General features: G+C 49.3%; 1 protein-coding gene across 2 annotated transcripts in view; it reads left to right on the forward strand.

The window, feature by feature from the left end:
- PLEKHA7 (pleckstrin homology domain containing A7) overlaps positions 1-21,726 on the forward strand; it is a 198,102-nt gene that overhangs the window by 143,155 nt on the left and 33,221 nt on the right. For both annotated transcript variants that reach the window (XM_054586037.1, XM_054586036.1), the window contains exons 10-13: positions 11,155-11,610; positions 17,168-17,690; positions 18,228-18,314; positions 20,872-20,925. In XM_054586037.1, the coding sequence (XP_054442012.1) occupies positions 11,155-11,610; positions 17,168-17,690; positions 18,228-18,314; positions 20,872-20,925 (1,120 nt within the window). The remainder of the gene's footprint in view (positions 1-11,154; positions 11,611-17,167; positions 17,691-18,227; positions 18,315-20,871; positions 20,926-21,726) is intronic.

Below are 21,726 nucleotides of genomic sequence, written 5' to 3' on the forward strand. Positions count from 1 at the left end.
ATTTGGGGGATCTTTTCTTCTGTACTGGCTTGTGTTTCCTCCTCAGTGAATTGCCTCTGCCTGTTCTCTGCCCATCTGTCTGCTGAGCTGCTGGCCTTCGTGCGTCCTTCCCTGCACGCTCTGCAATCTGCCTTGTCCGGGAGGCAGCTTACTTTCTTGCAGAAGTTGGTGGTAGGCTCTCCAGCCTTGTGGTTAATGGGATCTGCTTTTCCCCTCTTGAAAATCAGGATGATGTTTGCCAGCCTCCAATATTCTGGCATTTTCCTTGTTCTCTTCAATTCCTTAGATCACCTGGCAGGTTTCCGAGCTCACCTCCAAGTTCCCTCAGCGCCGGGGGACGCTGACGACAGTGCCCACAGCTCAGCCGCAGGAGCCTGGGCTGCCCCCATGTTCCTCCCCACCTTGGACTCTCAGTCTTTCTGAGCCAAGGTTGTTCCCCCTTTCCAAGGTTGTTTCCATGGTGCAGATCATTTTTCTTGATGAGGACTTGGGACTAAATTCAGAAGTCAAAGGGTTCAGCTTTATTTAAGTTGCGTTGTCGTCTCCAGTCAGAGATGCCTATGTCTCATTTTTTAAGGCCTCCCCTTCTTGATTTTCAGTCTTCAAAAAATAGAAAATTTGCTTTTGTTTTGCTTTGCTTTAGATGAACAAACATTAGCACTTTCTAGATTTTACTCTTTTTGCCATCGTTCACATGGCCTCATTCCACTGTGGGTCTGTACTTGATCTTGTGCACTACCTTCATTTCTTGCACATGTCCTTTTATAACACGAACTCTAAGGGCACCCTGTGTTTACACTGGCTTCTTTAGACCAGCAATAGAAAATGGGTTCATTCTTCTGTCTCAACTTTGGTCAATTCATCATGGCCGACTAGGGCACTGCGTCACAGATAACTTGAAAATGAATTGGGCTTAACAAGAAAAGGGGCTGTGATTGGTAAGGGATGTCTGCCTTGGGCCCTTCAGGATTAATTTGCTAGCTGACGTCTGGGTGCACAGCATGGGGCAAGTGGGGGTTTACAGTTGTGAGTACATGAAACCCAGTTTATTCTGGTCTTATTATTTATTATTGTATTATTTTCCACACAAACAACTGTAAAGCTGTTTGTGTGCTATCCTGTACTTTGCTTTTTCCTGCCTGAAGCTTTTATAATGAACTCTCAGAGTCTGGCTTTGGGAGGGCTGCGTTTCTTTTCTGTTGGGCTGCCTTCCCTTTTAGGGTCTCAAGCCCTAGATTTTGTATTGTCCCTAGGTTTTCTCTGAACGTTTAAAGTTTGTTATTATTATGCTCTTAATAAGCTCTTAAGATCTCATAATCATGTTTTCCCAAGGTTCCTTCCTTTGAAAAAACAATTTGTTCTACTTTCTGAGTCAGAATAAAGGCAGGCTAGCGTTTCCTCTTGACTTTCTGAGAGATGAAATTGTCAGCCAAGCAAATCCAGACTTATTAAGTGTTCTGGTTTTTTTCAGGATAAGATGTTCAGACATTTGGTTAGAATTGCTCATCAGGCAGAACTAAATCTTGCCTCTCCTCCAGTTGGAGGATCTGCATTAGAAAACTTCCGCCTGTTAAGTGGGTGGTCCTGTAGTAGTGCTTTGTTCTCTCCCCTGCCTTATCCTCACCCAAATGCTTCTATTCTTATTCATACGGGCAGGTGCTTTCTGTTTGAATGTGATGTATTAGCACTCCTGATTCCAGGTTACAAGAAAGTGTAGACAAATTTACCTTAAGTGGGGAATCTATTGGTACATGTCACTGAAAATTTCAGGATCTAGCTTTAGGTACAGCTGGGTTTAAGGCTCAGACAATGTATTTATAAGTCATTCTCTGGGCTCTGCCTGCCTTCGGGTTGGATTCGTTCTTGAACTCCCCTGTGGAGGTCCCTGGCAGGGCTAGGACCTGATGGCAAGAGAGATGCAGCAGCCCCAGACTCCTGTCGTCCAGGTTTAAGTCCGGGAGGAAAGACCCAGAGCTCTGAAATCCATTATGATTAAACAGGCTTAGCTCACATTTATTCCTGAAACCATGTACTGTGGCCAGGGAATACACATGCTGATGGCACAGGCCTGGGACATGTGCTTCGCTGCCGAGGACCAGACCATGGGACTGAGAGTGTGGCAGGGTGGGTGACCAGGTGTAACATTAGGGCTATGGGCAAAGGAAGGAGAAATGACTTGCTAGATGAGATAAAGGAGGTGCAAACAACCAGCGTCCAGGCCAGCTGATTCACCCCTTCATTTGTACTCTACTGATTTCTTTTATCTTAAGTATCTCCTCCCAGAGCTTAGTGTCTGAGGTCAGGTAGAACTGAGTTCAAATGCCAGCTCTGCTACTTTCTAGCTGTGTCACTTGTGCACAGGAGGTGTGCTTTTTATTTATTTTTATTTTTATTTTTTTTAGGAGGTGTGCTTTTTATACCTCAGCTTTTCTTAGCTCTAGGGTTGTTGCAAGTATTGAATACATGAATGGATAAAGTGTATCACGTAATGCTGGCTTCCATGGGGTTTGGTTTAACAGTACCACTGGCTTCTTCCTCTTCACACACACCCTTCCGGTTTCATCGTTAAGCTGCTGGATCACATCGATGATGAAACTCCTGTGAGCAAATTGCACTCCCTCCCTTTCCAGGATGGGCCCATCCCTTAGCAGTGTGAACTGTGGTCCGGCAACCCAGGCTCCTGCAGCGCCGCCCCTCAGCCTGCTCTTTGCCTCCCTCTTCCTCCAGCCCCTTCCTGCAACCCAGGAGCAGAGCTGAGCTCCCTCGCTGCACCTCCTCCCTGTCTTCTTGTTTACCTACCCAGGCTTCAGGGTCCCCTGATAGACATTCACTCAAGTATTCTTGAGACCTGCCCCCTGCACCAAGCTGTAAGGCCGCCAAGCATTGCTGCCAACTACTTCCTTCTGTTCATAAGTTTTTCCTATTTCCCTGTTCTTCCACATGCCAGAGTTTGGACTCCGATTTTTGAGTCCTTACAGCCTCCTTGAAATCTATCTCCTGACCTCTCCCTGTTGGACTACTTTTTCTCTCTTATCTAAGGATTCCTGTCCTTTATAATGAGCTAGAGCACTAAGCAAGGAGGTCAGCTTGCCTTCACAGCTCACAGAACTGACAAGAGACTCAGATAGGAGGGCCTATCAGGAGGCAACTTAATCTCTTTTCTGTTTCCCAACTTCTGTGGTCTCTGGTGTAACTATAGTCTTGTCTTGGGACTGAAGGAACTTAGGGTCTAGTTACCTTTGGAGTAAAATCCAACTTCCTTAGCTGGGCTTTTGAGCAATGCATGGGTCTGGTCCTTACAAGATATCTCTGGGACCATATCTTGCCACTCCCCATTCTCTATGCCCCAACTATACTGAATTTCCTGAATTGGGTGCATTTGTTCATGCATTCATCCATTTAGTCTTTTATTTTACAAATATTTATTGAGGGCATTTTGTTGTGTCAGACTCTTAAAGATGTTGAGAAATACAGCTGTATTCAAGAGAGAGGCAAAGTCCCACGTGTTCTCGGGTAGAAATGGAGGAGACAGACCAAAGCAGGCAAACAGATCAACAAGATGATTTTCTATCATGATCTGTGCATGAAGATGCGGTACAGTAGGGTGATGGGGTGAGAGGGTGTGGGGACTAGAGGGTAGGGAGTAGTGTGGTCAGGGGAGGCTTCTCTATATGGAGAACGTGTGGGTGTGTGAGGCCAGTCACATAGGCAGACCTTTGAGGAAGAGTGTTCTGGGCAAAAGGAATGGCACTTACAACCACCTTAGGCAAGAATGAGCTTGGTTTGTTCAAGAAAGAAAAACTGGGGAGCATGGCCAAATCCAGGAGAGCAGGGAGTAGAATAGACTGACGGCATCTGGGAGGGAGATAGGGGTCCATCTCGGGAGGCACTAGCATCCCGCTGGGCCTTGCTCAGCGGGCCCCCAGCCCTCGCCCTTATTAGGACGACTTCAGCACGTCCTCCAGACCTCAGACTAGATGCGTTGGATTGGCCAAAACGTCTATTTTGGTTTTTCCGTAAAGTAAAAGGCACATTTTCATTTTCACCAGTAACTTCATTCATTTGGATATTTTGAGTATGTCAGCTATCTCCCACATGGTATAATGTTGATGATTATACCATGTCTCAATTTGATAACTATCAACTTCAAGTGGCCTACCCGACTGTTGAGCATCATCTAGCAAAAAACCGCCAGCAGGAAACTTCGCAAACCACTTTTGACATGTTCGATCAGTCACAGCACCTTCTCCATATACTGCACAAATTTTTTGTGTGTGTTTCAGTTGAATTTTTACCTTTCTTGAAATAATAAAACATAATGTGCTGAAAATGTTGTGTATCTTCTTCCATTTTCAATATTAAAATGGCTACACAGAAATTCTCCAATTTTGGCTTAAAAAAGTGCACACTGATATGACCACTGTCTCAATGCAATCTAAAAAAATTGTTTTAAATGAAGTTAAAGAAAACTAAGTGCTTACTAGAACCATCGTATGGAAAAAACCAAATGAGCTTTTTAGCCAACCCAGTATTTCTTCCTCCTGTGACCCTTCTATGTGTTAGGGGCCCGTTTGTAGCACTCTTGTCATTCCTTATGCATAAACCTTTTATGCTAAAATTATGCTGGCCTGCTCTCTGACTGTCACCCCTACTGGACGGTAGGCTCCTTGAAAATGAGAACGGTGCCTGATACATAGTACATGTTCAGTTAATGAACAGGTGCATGAGTGTTTGGCTGGCTGGGCAGTGGGCGGGTGGATAGATGAGCAAAACAGCGATCAAAACTTGACCTGCAAGATGTTCAAATAAGGACTTGGGGTGTTTCAGAGCAGTCAGAGCACCATTGTGGGATTGGTATGTGGGGAATGAGTCTCCTCAGAAATGGCCCCAATATTTCTGGTTGTTTGCAGTCTCTTAAGAAAACTAAATATTTGGCCATCCAAATTCTGATCACTTTGGGTGAAGCACAGCAGGAACATCTGAGGTTGGATGAGCCCCCGGGCCCTTGGCAGAAGTAATTCATAGACGTGGTTTTCAGCCAGGTGCAAGGCTTTGGGGTTGGATCAGATGGGGTTTGGGTCCTGCCTATGTCACTGGTTACATGATCCAGGGCCCGATGGTTAACCTCTCTGAGCTTCACTTTCATTATCTGTCATGAAGGAGTCATGCGATCTCTAGCCTTGTGGGTTTGTGCGATGATAAGAAGGGGTCACATATATAACATACTTGACTCAGGGCTTTGCAGTGCGTGAGTGCGCAGTCAGAGATGTCTGTTGCTGCCATTGTCCCCATCCTTCAGTAGGGATCATTTCTCATGGGAGCGCCCTCAGCCTCTCTGGGCTTGACAGTACTGACCTTGCAGGCCATCTGTAGAGATTAGAGATGTGCTATGTCAAGTTTGTGGCACACAGTAGGACCTACCATATGGTAATAATAACCAAGCGTTGGTCCCAAAAGATGGATGACCCAGAACTGTGGCTACCATCTAGGGAGATGGAAAGTGAATGAGTTCGGCGAGGGCCAGAACTGCAGACGAGCTCCGGGGAGCTGGGGCAGCCGAGCACAGCTTGCTCAGGTAGAAGGAAGGAGGGAGGGGTTCTCCAGGCAGGAGAAAACAAAGTGAGGAGAGCTGGCTGCCATAGAAGACCTTTCCTTTCTTGGGTGTCTTGTTCATCAGTCCCTAAAGCTTCACGAGGAACTTTGCCATCGCCACTCTGCTGGGGCAAGAGGCACCTCAGCTTGGCCGTCTGGTGTTTCATTTGTTCCTCAGCCTTGCTCTCCTCTAGGGGAGGACAACCTGGAGAACAGGGGAGTGCATGGTCAGAGCTGCCAGGCCCTCTATTGTTCATTTAGAGCTGAGCATGAAAGGTCGCCAGGTATCTTTCCCCCTCCCAGGGGGACTGACCTATTTAACTCTGAGGAAAAGAAGAAACCAACTCCTGTCTTCATTTCTCCCCAGTCACTTTCTTCTTCACATGCTAGGAACTAATTCAAGAGAGCAAGCCTGACTTTGGGCTCCCTAGAGACTTTGAGTCCCTTTCCCTTTTACCCTTTGTGCAGGTCTGTGGACTGTGCCCAGGGTGGGTCCTGGCTTTTAGGCTCACCGGCCTCTTGAGACTGAGGGTCAGTGCTCAGGACTCGGCATCTGTCAGCACAGGCTGAGCTGGTTTCCCAGGACAGGACTTCTGCCACCTGACCTGGCTCAGACCAGACTCTCCAAGAATATCAGTGGCCTGGCCCTGGTTCTTGGGCAGCTAGTTTGGTCATTTAGGTAAGGGGAATGAGCAGGGGTCTGCCAGAGCGATTGCCGCGGGAGGGCTGCATCTGCTAACAGGACCAAGCTCCACCCAAGTGCTGCTACAGGTTGTGCTTCCTCTGCCCATGCGAGTCTTTGAGTGTGTTCTAATGTGTGTGGGGGGTGTGCATTTAGCATTAAGAGGGAAATATTATTCCTTACTTCCTGGTGAGAATAAAAGGTTTGGGATCAGAATAAAATGAAAATCAGTGCACAATTGCTTAGTATGACGTAACCTTTCAATTTCTTGTGAAGAAAAGGAGTAAGAGAAAAGTATCCCTGGTCTGAGATGTGTTCTCTTCCCACTTGCAGGGCAAAACAAGAATTTGCTTAAAGCAGTCATATAGCATTGCTTTGACGTGCTGAAATGGTGGGGTTCAAACCCTGCAAATAAAAAGCTCAGCCCCCAGAGCAGTTAGGGACTGCCTTTTGTTGCTAGTCATAGAACAACCCAATTTAGGGTGGCATACTCAAAGTGGGTTTCAGTTTTCCCACGTAACAGGAATCCAGGCTGGTATAGTGGCCATGAGGAGTCCGGGCTCCTACTTTCTACCCAGGTTCTGACAGGTGGTTTTCATTCTCAGTTTTGTCACTTTGTTCTTCAGCACAGAGTCTAAATTCCAAGCAGGAGGCAGGGAAGGGTTGGCCCAACCAGCTAAATGTGCCCTCTATAAAAGGCTTTAAGATGTCTTTGTACATCTTATTGGCCAGATCTATGTTACATCATCACCCTCAGTTGCAAGGGAGGTTGGGAAATGGAAGTGTTTTGCCGAGTGCATTGCTCCTTTGAAAAAACTGGGATAAAGAAGGAGGAGAGAATAGATGCTGGAGTCAACACATTTGTATTTGAAGGCACACTGTGTGCTGGGCACATGCTGTGCTTATTCTGTGTAGTGTCCCTTTTAATCCTCCCAATAACCCAGGTAGGCAGGAGCTGCTGTCTTCATTTTGCATATGAGGAACCTGAACCCAGAGAGGTTAGGGACTTGTTCGAGGGCGTCCAGCTTATATTGGGGCAGCGCCAGAACTTGAATCCAGGTCTGACTGGCTGTACCTCCTGTGCACTCTGGGTTTGCTGTGCTCGAGAAGTGGCCCAAATGGTCACCGAATGTCAGGAGTGTCTGCATTTTGAACAGTAACTGATTCCAGGTGCTTCCAGTGATGATAATGACCTGAACGGGAAAGGCTTGTGTCATCTCACCTACACGCCTATGCCCTGCACGGCCGCCTCTCTGAACGACAGTCCCTGACAGCCGAGGGTGCCCCGTTCTTACTTACCACTGTGCTAAATCGAGCATTGCAAACCTATTTTGTGACAGGTCTTCGGATTTGAGAGTTCTTGTGTTAAATTGTTGGGACTACAAGGAGACAGGGATTTTTGCCTTATAGCCTATAACTTAGAGAATTGAATGTTGAGGTCAGGTGAGGTGGGGGAGTAGGAAGGGTTACGGTCCTCTTTTTTACCTGTAACTGTAGTCTGAACATCTGGGCACAAAGGGATCTTCTATGCATTTCAGCAGCCACAGGGTTAGAAGTTGTTCATAGCCTCAAGCCTTAGGGCCTAGAGAGCTGCCAGACTACGATTCTTTCAGCTACCCTGTTAAAGCAGGGGTGTCCAACCCGCGGCCTGCGGGCTGCGTGCCCCCTGAGATGGCTGTGAATGCGGTCCAACACGAAAGCATAAATTTACTTAAGACCTTCTTCTTCTTCTTCTTTTTTTTTTTGCTCATCAGTTTTCATTAGTGTTTGTGTATTTAATGTATGGCCCAAGACGACTCTTCGTCTTCCAGAGTGGCCCAGAGGTGCCAAAAGGTTGGACACCCCTGCAAAGGTTTGTTTTTCAGTAAACGCTGGTATTAATCTGAAGAAAAGGGTTTGTCATTCCCTATCAAATTTATTTTCAGAAAGTACTGGCATATACAAGGGCGTGTGCTCTCTGTACACATGCAGTAAGGCCTAAGGTTTATAGTTATATGTTAGCTCCAAGGTTAGAAAAGCCTGGCGCACTCCATGATTTGGAATCAGTTTATGAGGACATTATTAAACATCACCATGATTAAGTTGGGCGTTAGGATCGCTGGCTTCGATGGCAAAGCTATTTTCTATATCACTTTCTTATACCCTCAAGTGCCCACCCCAGTGGGGATGTATAGGTGTTCAGTGAATTCATGGTAGTTGATTAGGAAAGAATGAAAAATCCACATGACATTTGGTTGTGCTGAGACATTGTATCACAGTCCTTGGGTCCTGGCGTCAGGGAGGCCCTTTTCCCTTCCGTCTGTCATACCGTGGGTGGCATATTTGCTTTACAATCTAGCTTGTATGACAAAGTGCTGTTTATCTTTGGGGTGTGACTAACAGGGAGGTGCAGTTCCATAGGTCTCACAAATGGAGTCACCAGGTTATACGGCTTCTGGGCCGGGCAGTGACCGAGAGGGCGGCCAGAGTTTTAATCTTCCAGGCAGCAGCCTTAGCACGTCCTCCATGGATGGTTTCCCAAATGTGAGAAAGAGTAAAGGAGAAAAAGGCCAACTTAGGCAACTTGCAGGCTACTGGTTGGGGCTACACTGACACAGTTAGGGAGGATTAAAGGTAGAACGGAAAGACAGTTAAAACGTACAATGTGTGCATTGTGAAAAAGAGCTGTCCGTCTATAAATTTACGGTAAGAATAGCTTTTTCTCGAAGTGTAGAAACCTGAATACTTCCTATATATTCTTACTGCTGGAGGTACAGACCCACTACACGTCAGGGATGGAAGGGTCCACAGAGATTACCCTCTAAATATGTCCTTATAAAATGATATATAGTAAGATTTTTTTCCCCACTATAAGTAACAAAGACCAAACTCAAACTAGCTTAAATGAGAAAGAGAATTTATTGGTTCACAACCAGAAAGTCTGAGGATAAATCTGGTTTAGGTACGGCTAAATCTAGGAGCTCAGGCCAAGTGTTTAGGATTGTTTCTTTTTGTCTGCTTTTGTTGGCGTTGCTTTTATTTTCGAATAGCTACTGTCCATGTAGTTGTAGCAGCTCAAGACCAGCTCCAACCGATGTCCCAGGGCTAACTCTAATTTGGCCTGGATTAGGTCATGTGTCAGCCCCTCAACCAATCACTGAGACTTTGGAGCCTCAGCTGGACAGGGACTAGTAGAGTCAGCAGCACCTGAACCACATGGACTGAGAGTGAGGGAGGGTGATCCCCAAGTGAAAATGGAAATGCTATTAATGTGAAGGTATAGGAGGTGGCAGCAAAGATGCCCCCTAGTGAAGTATAAAAGGAGGTCCAAAGTTTGTTGCTGCTGTTGTTTCCCAGACAGCTTTGGGTTTTTATGGAAGAGTCATGAGCACATGAACAGGGAGATGAGGGATTGCTTTTCTCAGTTTTCCTTGCCCAAGTTAAGGCCAACAGTCAGGCCTGGAGACAATAAAAAGGAGACCATATGTTAGGGGTTGTATTTTCACTTTCTGTGAACACTTTCACTTAGTTTTAGCTCCTAGGCTGGACTGGTTCTGCCCTGACTCTGTGCTGATGATAGGTGGCTGAGGAGCTGAGGTTGTCGTGGAGGCAGCTGGGGTCTGGCCACATAGATGTGAATGCAGCAGCGCTTCCGTCGTATGCTTTCATGTTGAAACGGAGAACTCTCTGGCTTGGTCGTTTGAGGAGTGATGGATCCGAAGGCCAGGATCATTCTACCCAGGCGTACAAGTAGACTGGCTGCCCCATCCGAGGATTCCTGGCAATTTTTCTGGTCCTTTTGGGCCGGAGTCTATTCCCTTCACCTGCCTCCCCTATCTAAACTCTGCAAAGCTTGTGGAGCCGCTGCTGTGTCCCTGGTATCAAGTAGCGGGGATGCAGACATCCCCAGGATCCTGCCCCACAGAGGTGGAACGAGGCAGCTTACAGTGGGAGAAGGGCCATGAGAGAGGACTACTTCCCTGTGCCCCAGAACCCTTCACACCCTGACCTTCCAGCCCCACCACCCCCTCTCCTTTACAATTTCCAGGTCTGCACACATGTAGGCCGTGGGCATGCCTGTGGACAGGCAGTAGGGAGCAGTGGCGAACACACTCGGGCTCTGCAGCCTGCCTGGGATTAAGCCCTGGCTCCACTCTTTTCCAGCTGTGTGACCTTGGGCAAATCATTTATTTTCTCTGTGCCTGTGTTGTTAGATCAGTGTTTTTGTGCATTCCTGTTTGAACAGTTTCCTGAATGATAGATAAGTGGTCATATAAAGAAGGTGCTGTGCCTATTGTCTACTCACTGTCTTGGAGGAATCTTACTTATGCTGCTGCTGTTCTTGGGGCTGTGCTAGCAGCTAGTGGGAGAGATCCGGGGCCCAGGAGCCTTCTATCCGAGCTGGACTGCCCCAAGACAGCTAGAGAGATAGCAGTAGGGAAAAGCATGAGGGTGTGATGTGGGTCATTTATTCATTCAGTAGTATTTATAGATGCACCTATCCTGCACCAGTCTTTGCGCAGAAGTTCTGGACATATGATGCTTGGCAAGATGGGCCTCCCACCTGATGGAACTCTTAGTCTACTTGGTCTCTAAATGAATAAACATGCAATTATGATCCAGTGCAATTAGTGTGACAGTGGAATCAGTTAAGGTTCCAATCTAGCCTGGGTGTGTGTGGCTGGGGTGACTTCCCAGAGGAGGTGGCATTTTAGTCAAATTCCAAAGGAGTAGAAGTGTAAGTGGGTGGAGTGAGGGCGGGGCATGAAAAGTGGTCCAGGCGGAGGGAACAGGCCATGCAAAGGCCTGGAGGGAATTTGAGTGTAAAGTGTGTTCTTTTGCGGGTCTTAGTTCCCAGCTCTACTGTCTGGAACGGACTGAATATACTGCTGTCGTTGCAGGGACATGGAGAAGCTGGAGCGGCAGGCAGTCCCCCAGGCCAACCATGCAGAGTCCTGTCGTGAGTGTGGCCGCATGGGACCCGGACACACGAGGGATTGTCCTCATCGCCGCCATGAGGACTCCTTTGGCTTCGAGGGGCGGGGACAAGAGGAAGAACGGTACCGTTCCCACCCAGTGGAGGGCAAGAGGGACAGGAGCAAGTCCAGGTCCCCGTACTCGCCAGTCGAGGAAGATGCCTTATACGTGGATTTACCCGGTGGCTCGAGAGGCCAGCAGGCACAGCCCCAGCGGGCAGAGAAGAATGGCATCGCGTATGGCCCAGGAGAGCAGAACGGGACTGGCGGATACCAGAGGGCCTTTCTTCCCAGGACCAACCATGAGAAGCACAGCCAGAGGAAGAGCAGCCTGGCCCAGGTGGAGCACTGGGCGAAGTCCCAGAAGGGGGACGGCAGGAGGTCAGTAATAGACTCAAGGTCGTTGCCACCAATGAGCATAATAACAAAATAACAGTAGCTGTCATTTACCCAGCCCAAGCTGGGTAACACTGGCCTTAAACTCTCTACCTCCGTTATCTCTAAAAATGCCCGTAACAATCCTGCAAGGAGGGGATGACAGTCCCCGCTTACAGAGAAACTGAGGCTGGGAGAAGTGAGGGAAACTACCCAGGGCTCACAGATAAGGGGCAAAGCCAGAGGTCAGACCGGGGTGTGGGAGCCTCTCAAGTCCACTCCAGATAACATGAGGCGGCTTCTTCGCTCCCCAGGGAGTGTGCTTTGCCATCGTAAGGCCTCTCCTCCTGTTACACTGCTCCTTCTCTGCATCCGGCGGGTAGGTGTAGAAACTAGAGGAAGTACAGACCCATTTTTAAGCTCAGGCACAAAGTAGCGCTTCGTCACTGCTGACATTAGGCTTTATCATACCCATTCCTTCAAGTGGTTTTTAATTAGAGCACACGTATTCTTGCTATTTGCATAGCACTGTCTGTATTTTATTATTTTAGCTTAATTAGGACATATTTATGAACTGAAGATTTTAGGGTCATTTAGCTTCCATTACCCCCAAAAGCCACCGTTTTGTCTTCATTGTGAAGACAGCAAATTCCCCTCGCCATCCTCAGGCTTAGGAAACAAACCACTGACTGGAGAGGTGATAGCAAAGCCCCAGGGTGTTCGGAAAGCTCCCCACAGGCTGGAAGGGCCTCCGGGGAAGTGCCTGCACTCAGACCAAGTCTGCCGCAGGCCCGATAAACATGTGCTAAAACGCCAGACTTCCCTCTCCCGCTCCTGCTGGTGAGCTCCAGACTTTCCTCCTGTGGGCTGTGGAGGCAGGGGCGCTCCTAGCAGACTAGCCGAGGCCTATTTTCTAGTGTGTGGGCGTGGTGTGGACGCGTGGGTTGTGTAACCTCTTTAGTCTGGTCCAGCTGGGCAGCTGGGAGGGTGGATGGTGGAGAACTCACCGTGGACCCCGCTCCCCGCCCTCAGCAATTGGTGGACATTGTTGTGGGACAGACCAGGAGAAGGAAGGCCTTGTGTGTTGTAGCTGAGATAACTTCCCATTCTCACTTGAGACTGACCAGGTGTCGATTTTGTTTGTTCACCTTCTGTGTCTTGGTGAAAACGGAAGCAAATGCTCAAGGATGCAGGGGAGGGAGGCTGCTATTCTTGGTGCTGAATGAGGTTGGCAAGCTGGGGTTGTATCATGCAGGTCCTCATGTTCCAGTATAAGGAATGTGGACTTTATTTGAAAAAGCAACAGGGGGGACCACAGGAAGGTTTTAAGCAGGTAGATGACGTAATGTGATTATGTCTGGGGAGGAGGCTATTGTGGTAGTCTGGAATGGTGACAAAGGAAGCAGAAATGGATTTGAAGTCTTAAAAGCAAAACTTGTCAGTGAATTGGGTGTGCAGGATTAGAGAAAGGGAGGAAAAAGGATCCTTAGAATTTTGACTTGAATAAGTGGGTGGTTCTGATATGGGGAAGTCTTAGAAACAAGTTTAGGGGGGTGGGAATCAGGCTTCCCATTTTGGACATAGAAGTTTGAGAATCCTATTAGCTATACAAGGGAAGACGTCAGGTAGGCAGTTGGATATGGATTGTGATGTTGAGGTTTGAGGGCTGGTTGGACCTGCTAATCAGGGGCAATCAGCATGTAAATGGTACCCCAACACTTGGAAGTTAGCAGAAGCCCTGGCTGGTGTGGCTCAGTGGATTGACTACCGGCCTTCAAACCGAAGGGTTGCTGGTTTGATTCCCAGTGAAGGGCACATGCCTTGGGACCTGGGTTGCTGGCCATGTCCCCAGAAGGGGGGTGCTTGAAATGCAACCACACATTGATATTTCTCTCCCTCTCTTTCTCCCTCTCTTCCTCTCTTTAAAAATAAATAAACGTCTTAAAAAAAAAAGTTAGCAGCAGAAGAGGGATCCTGCAGAGAAGACAGTGTGGTCAAAGAGAACACATAAGTTAGCCATTTCGTTTCCTCTTATATGTAACGACTCTTAGGAACTGAAGTCACTGTGGAGCTGGCTAGGGGAGACAAAAGCAGGAGAAACCAGAAGTAGAGGCACACAGGCAGGGCAAGGGTTAGACCCTGGTGAGGCTGCATTTCCCGCAGAAGAGTTTGGATTTAATTATGAAGGCCTGTGAAAGCCACTGATATGAATGGGAAGGTATCAACAACCACCTGGTACGGCACTATTATTTACAATGGTGGCGGCAGGGAAGAGGCAGGCACAGAAAGGAATCCCAAAAGCCGTGTGACTGCTAATGCCATTAGAACTTAGTGAGTGTGACATGTCTCTACGTAACTTTCCGGCAGCCCACAAACCTGCATTATTCTGCTACACACAGTGGTCTGTGTTTGGGGGTGGGGGTGCACATCGGGGAGCTGAAGGATGAGAAGGCAACTGCCAGGAGGTCAGAGGTGGCTAAGGAAGGCGCTGGACTGTTCCTAGGAGGTGAGCTGGGAGTTTGAGCCATTCTTATCTAAGGGCGACATTAGGTCTGTGAATGAAAGCAGTTCATTGACCTTGGAGCGTCTCATGGTGAGGAGAAATTCCGTCTAGTGGTAGAAGTGCTTCTCAGTGGGCTGGAAAGCAGAAGTGAGGGCTTGAAGGCAGAGCAGGGACTGCCCTTTGGAGAAGAAAGCCATCAGTCTCTTGAGTAAGCGAAGTGCTCAGTCTCTGAGCAGTCGCTTGTCTCTCGAAAGGAACGCCCCTTACATTCCTAGACGTGGGTTATTTTTTTTTTCCTTAAAGATATATTTGAAATCTCTTAAAGTCAAGTAATAAGTAGACCTGTCTGCTTAAGAAGGGAACCTCCTCCATTTGAAAATGTAGAAGATGGGTATCTCTGCTTTGTGCATGATTAAGACTTGGCTGATCTCAATGAGCACGTTGCACCTGGGGGGAGGGTTATTTGGACTGTATTAGAGTCTTATATTGTGGCTGTAGACCACACAAGGAATTGTTTCTATTATTTCAGTACTTGGAGATACGTATTGTATGTTCACATCATTAAACTCCTTAAGAATGGTGGTTCATGGGGCAGGGGGGAAGACTGATGAACCTTTAGAATCTAACACATTCTAAGAGATTGTTTAGAAATTCTAGCCTTCTATCCCACCCCCCCACCATGTTTAATCCAAAGTCATAAAATAAAAAGGCAGAGTGGGGATGGAATCAGGGACTCAGACATCACAGTGAAGTGCAGGGTAGAAAGTGAAAGTCCTGCATGATTGATATGGAAATTAGGGTGAGGAATATCTGCTGAATAAGTAATTGGTTATAAAACTTTGTTTTACTTTTTGATGTAACTGTTTTGTAGTGGTTGTATCAGAATATCCCGTTTGGTTTGGTGCCTTTTGGAAAAGGGAGGCCCCACAGCCACAGAGCAGGGTATGAGGGCAAGAGACCTTGAGCACTGTTTGAGGGTAAAGCTGGAGCTGGGGGACAGCCATTGGATCTGCCATCAGGAGCAAAGGTGCTCTGGGGGCTCCTGTGCCGGCGCCCAGGGGGTTCTCTGCCTCAGTTTACCGCCCGGCCAACCTCCTGTGTCCTTCCTCTGGAGCCTGCACTCACCCTTGCCCTGGGATCTTCAGACTTCTCCCAAATGGCTGAGGGCTTGGGGGCACTGTCAGGTGCGGGGACTCTGACCGCAGGACAACATAGGCAGGCGCCAGCGGGCGGCTGAGCCAGACTGAGGGGATGTGGGAGCACAGATAGGGCAGACTTTGCATAGTTTGCATTTTGCTTCAGGCAGAGTGAACAAAGTTAGTAAAGTAGTAAGCTCCCCAGGGGATGCCACCAGCCTGGTTTGTGCTGCTGCCATCACTGCTGAGACGGGTGGCCGAGGACTCTGGAAAAATCAGTAGCAAACCCTGCCACCTAGTGGCAAGGAAACAAGCTAGACAGACACACTACATTAAGTCTGAGTTGAAGAGATCACAGCGTTACTCCTTAGAATTGCAGAGGTAACAATAACAAGCCAGAAGAAAGCTACCGTTTTTAAGTCTCACGCTCTACTGACTGAGATAGCCTGGCAAAATGAAAGTACCACTTTTGATTGGCAACTATTTTTAATCCTCACAACAATCTATTAAGTGGTTCTTAGCGTCCCCATTTTATAGTATGAAAGTAAGGTCGTAAATGACACCCGAGAACATAGAGCTGGGGAGCGATTAAATGAGATCCATTTTAAAACAGAACAGTTTTAGAACAATTATGACATTAGCCACCTGAGGTCTTGTTAAAAAAACGCAGGCGGCTGGGCCCCGCCCCCAGAGCTTCTGACGGGCAGGTTTGGGGTGGGGGCCAGACGACCTGCACATCTCACCGGCGCCCTGGTGGTGTTGAGGCTGTGGCCCACGGACTGCCTTGAGTAGCACTGGCTTAGAACAATGCCTTGCTCGTGGTGAGCGCTGTATAGAAGTTTGTCAGATAAAATTGGTAACTAAAGGTAGAATCAGGATTCCAGCCCAGGCCTGTCTGATTCCAACACCTGTTCTCTTTTTATAACATCATGCTGCCTCTCAGGTTTGACTTTTAAGGCTGAATAAAACTCTCTGCTTTGCCCTTTGCTGAATCTCTCTTTCACAAAATAAGATGGCTGGTTGGCTGTGGTGTCCACTGTTGTATCCAGCTTTTGTGTGCTGGTGGATTTGTTGAAGGGCTGGTTACGTATCAAGACTTTCTCAGACCTTAGACAATACCACAGAATGAGACATGGTTCCTGCCCTGCAAGGATTTACAGCTGGCTGGGAAAGAGATGTTGTGCAAGTATGAAAAGGTTATGGCAACACAGGGCCTCAGAAAAGTTACCGACCGTACATACATACAGTAACCGGGTCAGAGCAGAGCCAGAACCCCGAGGCCTGCGGCAGTGCAGAAGGCATCTGTGGGAGAGGCACGGTCCGCTGTCACTGGAGAATAAGTGAGGGTGGGGTGAGCTCCGTAAGTTTATGGAGCATGGGAGTGATTGGATCTGAGCACTTGACTGTGGAATTAGTGAAGACAGTCTCAGAGTTGTCAGGGGTGAGAGGCGTCATTAATCAGTATCTGGACTAGAGAGCAGAAAAAGGAAGGAACTCGTATCAGCTCCTGGTATCTAGAGGTATCCATTGGGAACCTCTGGAACTTGGTGTTCAGTTACCGAGCAGAGGGGAAGTCTTGGTGAGCTGGAGAATTGTGAGATTCTTCCTGGAAACATGCACAGCCACCCAAGGAGCTGCCTGGGGTCAGGTGGGAGAAGGCAGGGTTCATCATACTACACTCGAAGTGATGGGCGTGGGGCAGCCGAGCTGGCCTAGCAGAGGGTTGACACTCTAAGGCTGATAGGGGAAAATGGTTTTGGAGTTCTCTGCCAAGAGATGAAAGTCCTGGATGTCTGCTTCGATTCTCTTTTGGGGCTCGTACGGGGCTCGCTCACCTGCCTGGCTTTGTTTACTAACTTAGCTGTGTTTCCAGAAGCCTGGAAGACCCTTGCCGGTCATCTTACCCATCCTCCTTTCTCCTCAGCCTGCCCCTGGACCAGACCCTTCCTCGCCAGGGTCCCAGCCAGTCCCTGTCCTTCCCAGAAAACTACCAGACTCTCCCCAGGAGCACCCGGCACCCCTCGGGGAGCTCCTCACCTCCTCCCCGCAACCTGCCGAGTGACTACAAGTATGCCCAGGACCGAGCCAGCCACCTGAAGATGTCGAATGAGGAGCGCCGGGCACATCGGGATGGCACCGTGTGGCAGCTCTACGAGTGGCAGCAACGACAGCAGTTCCGGCATGGCAGCCCCACGGCACCCATCTCTGCGGGCTCCCCAGAGTTCACCGACCAGGGCCGGAGCAGGAGCATGCTGGAGGTGCCCCGCTCCATCTCAGTGCCTCCATCTCCCTCGGACATCCCTCCCCCGGGACCCCCGAGGGTCTTCCCACCCCGGCGGCCACACACGCCAGCAGAGAGGGTCACTGTGAAGCCACCCGACCAGAGGAGGAGTGTGGACATCTCTCTGGGGAGTTCTCCCAGGAAGGCATGGGGCCATCCCACCAAGGTGAGGCCCTGGAGTCCTGCCCAGCTGCCAGGGCCCCGCATTAGGGCACTGGCAACCTCAAAGGGTTTGAACACAAATTTGAGCAACTTGCAATAATGGTAGCTAATGCTTATGCCGCACTTTTAGCTGTCAGATGCAGTGCTAAAGACTTTAAGTCTCACAAGAAGTAGGTATTGTTATTATGCCCGTTTCACAGATAAGAACTCTTGAGACATTAAGAGCTGAGTAACCTGCATGGGGCCACACAAACTGGAAATCTGCTTCCTTGCAGCTTGGAAGGCAGGAAAAGCTGTCAGTGATCAATCAGTTTAATTATTTACTATAACCCAACTTAAGTTTTAACTCTTTAGGGGGCTCTCAGTTTATCACTGTTATAACCTGATGAAAAAGGTGCATTTGCCCATTTTACAGATGAGGAGTGAGGCTCAGGGAGGTGGAGTGGCATGTGGTAGGCTGCCCTGGCCGTGAGTGGCGGAGGTCCTGGGCCTGGCCCCCTTGCCCGGCCCTCAGTGTGACTTCTCGTTTCCCCGCCTGCAGAATTCCTCTCACGTGGACCGGCGCTCCATGCCCTCATTGGGTTATATGACCCACACTGTCAGCGCTCCCAGTTTACACGGAAAATCGGTAAGCGGGGCTTCATCTCCCCCTCCAGGTGAATGGCCTCAGACAGTCTGCAAAGGGCTGATCTCATCCATGTTCCCCCCTGAGCCAGTCGTATGTGGTTTGCAGGGTGGCTCTCAACCCCCATTTTAGAGATGAGAACACTGAGGCTCAGAGAAGCTGAATGACCTGCCCAGAGCCCCTCAGCCAGCACTGGGTCCTTCCCAGATCTAATGAAGAGCTTGGGGAAGTAGAAGAGAATGTGGGCTTTTCTTCTCTTCCGGGCAGCTTTTTCCAGCCTCCTGCCTTTCTCCTGTTAGTTCCTCTCCTGGTCTTGGCTTTGATTAGTTAACTGTCTTCCGAGTGTGAGTCTGGGTGAGGGTGCACTGTTGGCGGTAGTTTTCTGGAAAAGAGTCCTTTCTGCAGCTCCTTTTCTCCCAGTGCCTTTATTTGTGCTAATGACAGAATTAATGCAGTAATTACTTAACGGTGTCACATCAGTGCGGTCCCGGCACGGGGCGAAGAGTAATTATAGCGTCGTGCTCCTGCGGTGGCTAATTTCCTCGTGATGTGTCTACACACCTGCAGCTGGAGCAGCTTTCGCTGCTTCTCACCTGGTTACGGCGGCACCAGGCCAGGCTGGCCAGTGTGCGAAATTTCGCCGTCGGCCAGTTACTGCAACACCAGCTGACCTTTCCTACCTGCCAGGTCAGCGCTGGTGGGCTCTCTCTTGGGGCCGGGCCCACCCCGGGGGCAAGGGAGTGACAAATGGCCTGCGTTCCCGTGTGCCCACGCTCTGGTCTGTACCTGCTGGCTGGCTCTGTCCCTCGTTCCCTGCCTGTTTGCTTCTGGATGCTATCGCCAGACACTGCAGCAGTGGCCCGGCTGGGGAGGAGGCTGCATGCGGTGGCAGGGGCCTGAACTGGCGCTTCTTCGGCTGTGAGCAGTGACTGGCAGGCTGGTGTGTGTGGTCGTGTCTAAGGGGCTGTGCTGGCTGTCGTCCTTGTTGCCACCTTGGGCGCTCCTGAGATGCCGAAAGGTGTGTGTCAGCCTGAGGGGAGAAGGCAGAGTGCTCTGCCGGTTGACAAGGCAGCCTCACATCCCTTTCCCTGGAACCTCACAGTAACCTGAGAGAGGTTAGGGAGGACAGGAATTATCAGCACACAACATGCGGTGGGTCAAGAAGCAGAAGCGACTTGCCCGGGATCCCTCTGGCACAGTGTTCTAAACGTTCCGGGACGTTGGGTTTGCAGGCAGCTCCTTAGGGAGCGTCCGGGCAGCTTGCTTGCCCGCCCCAGCATCCGGAGCAGCTTAAAAGAAGATGCTGGTCCAGTCCCTCTGGGCTGCACAGGAGTAGGCGGAAGACAGGTGGGGAGAGTGATGGGATTGTCGCCTTCTTACATGCCCTATTTTAGTGGGACCTGAGGGACTGGGGAAATGTATTTAGAAAATTGAATGTAGGGAATACTTACAGAAACCCTAAGTTGTGAATTTGGGTGAGTTTTAAATAACATTTATTTAATACCATTGCTCTGGCCTTCTTACTGCTGTAGAAAGTGTGTAGGGGACTGGGCTGATTAAAGAACTAGGGATGAGTAAGGGGACAGTTTAGGCACGGAGATGAGATCTTACTAGCCACTAGTGTCCCCAGCAATGGTCCCTCAGGCCCTCATGCTGAAAAGCACTGTCAGGAGGTCTCAGTTGTTTCTTTGTGTGTGTGTGTTTTACATCAGAGCTGTGAACAGAGACCCTTCCCCGCCCCGGCTCTCCTTTGCTTGCCGGAGGCCTCTGACTCTGCTGAGAAGGTAGTGCCTGGACTGCCCTTCTTAAGTGTTCACGACCCTCTGCCTTACAGTTAGCTCCTGTGATCTGTCATGTGGGAGGCACACATTCTCAAAAAGCAGTCTTTTCCTCTTTCCCATGTCCCCTACTAATTATTCTGAAGAACTCCACAGAATGTCAGGCTGATAGGTGAGCTAGCTCCTGTCCTGGCCACATTGGCTCTGTGCTGTGCTGTGCGAGGAGGCCCAGAAACTTCCAGAGGCTGCTGGTGCTTATTATTCTGAAATCCAAGGCCATGCGGGGCCTCTCTGGGCCACCAGGTCATCTCCCATCACCAATCAGTGGGCCATTTTCCTTCATGCATGGGAATGACCCAGTACACAGTTCAATGACAGAAATTGGAGTACTGGTAACCGATGGGACCCAAGCCCGGGTGTAGCATGTGTTCTTCCAGGTAGACCTCTGTAGTCCCATCTCAGGAGATCACCTCTGCCTCAGTTGCATTGCAGTCCTAGCTTTCTGGTGGGATGTGTGCTGTCCCGCTCCTTGCCATCAAACTATCCCCTTTAACTAATAAGGGGACCAGCTGGCTTTTGCCACAATGACCGGAAAGATCTACCATGCTGAAAGAGGGCTCCGAGCTGCCCTGAGACATTTGCGCTTCCTCTGTGGCTCTGGATGTGTTGGTCTGCTGTGGTCCTTTGTCCCCGATGCTGCGCCATGTAAATGATTCATGGAACTCCAAGTTATGGAAACCCAAGTTATAACGGGTTTCTTTCTCTCTGTGCTTCCTTTGAAGGCTGATGATACCTACCTCCAGCTGAAGAAAGACCTGGAGTACCTGGACCTAAAGGTGAGCGACGTCAGGGGTCTTGCTTCCCTTGAACACCCACCTTTCTGAGAGTGTCAGCTCCTTTGTAGCCAAGCCTGAGCCAAAGACAGTGCAGGTCTGATTAAATCTGGATCCCAAACGGAGACGGCTCCTGTCTGAGTCAGAAGAGTTTTATTTCGTACAGCCTCAAATTCTGGGCTCAGTTTCTTGTGAATTCTGCTGTAAGGTCTCTGTCTTACAGAATGAGGCCACAAGATTCTGATCTCTTCCTGTCCTTGGTCAGAACCCAAAGGTCCCTCCAAATAATAACCATTTGCTTCTTTAGAGCCTCCTGGGGGAGCGGGGTGGGAGTTTGATTCATTGGGCGCCGCTGATGTGTGTCTTTGGTCACAGGCAGGGCAGTGGATTGTTCGTCGCTGCGGGGGGAAGGTTCCATGTGGAATTATGTGGCTCTGAGGGATGCCGTCATCTCCCGTCCCCGTTTAGGAGGTGATCACTGGGTCCCTTCCCGTAGGTGATAAAGCTTCAGGCTCTCAATCAGCCTCCATGGCACAGAGAGCCCGAGAAAGAGAAAGCTGTGGAATTGAGAGGCATTCTGCTTGAAAGGGCTGCTATTGTTGTATTCACGGGGCTCTCTGAAAGCTCCCACTGTGAAAAGCACTTCTTATGCCTGAGCCATGAAATAGGCTGAAGGAATGTGACCTTTAATTAACTGCAGGTGTGAGAGGGCGGGTGAGGGGCTGTGGGAGGACACCCAGGTGACGGCCACTGGGGTATGCCCCCTCTAGTCCCCGGTGTGCCTGGCTGCAGAGATTTTTAACA

Source organism: Pteronotus mesoamericanus, unplaced genomic scaffold (assembly GCF_021234165.1).
Source record: "Pteronotus mesoamericanus isolate MK-2021 breed Mesoamerican mustached bat unplaced genomic scaffold, CSHL_Meso_final contig_90, whole genome shotgun sequence".
Classification (NCBI taxonomy): domain Eukaryota; kingdom Metazoa; phylum Chordata; class Mammalia; order Chiroptera; family Mormoopidae; genus Pteronotus; species Pteronotus mesoamericanus.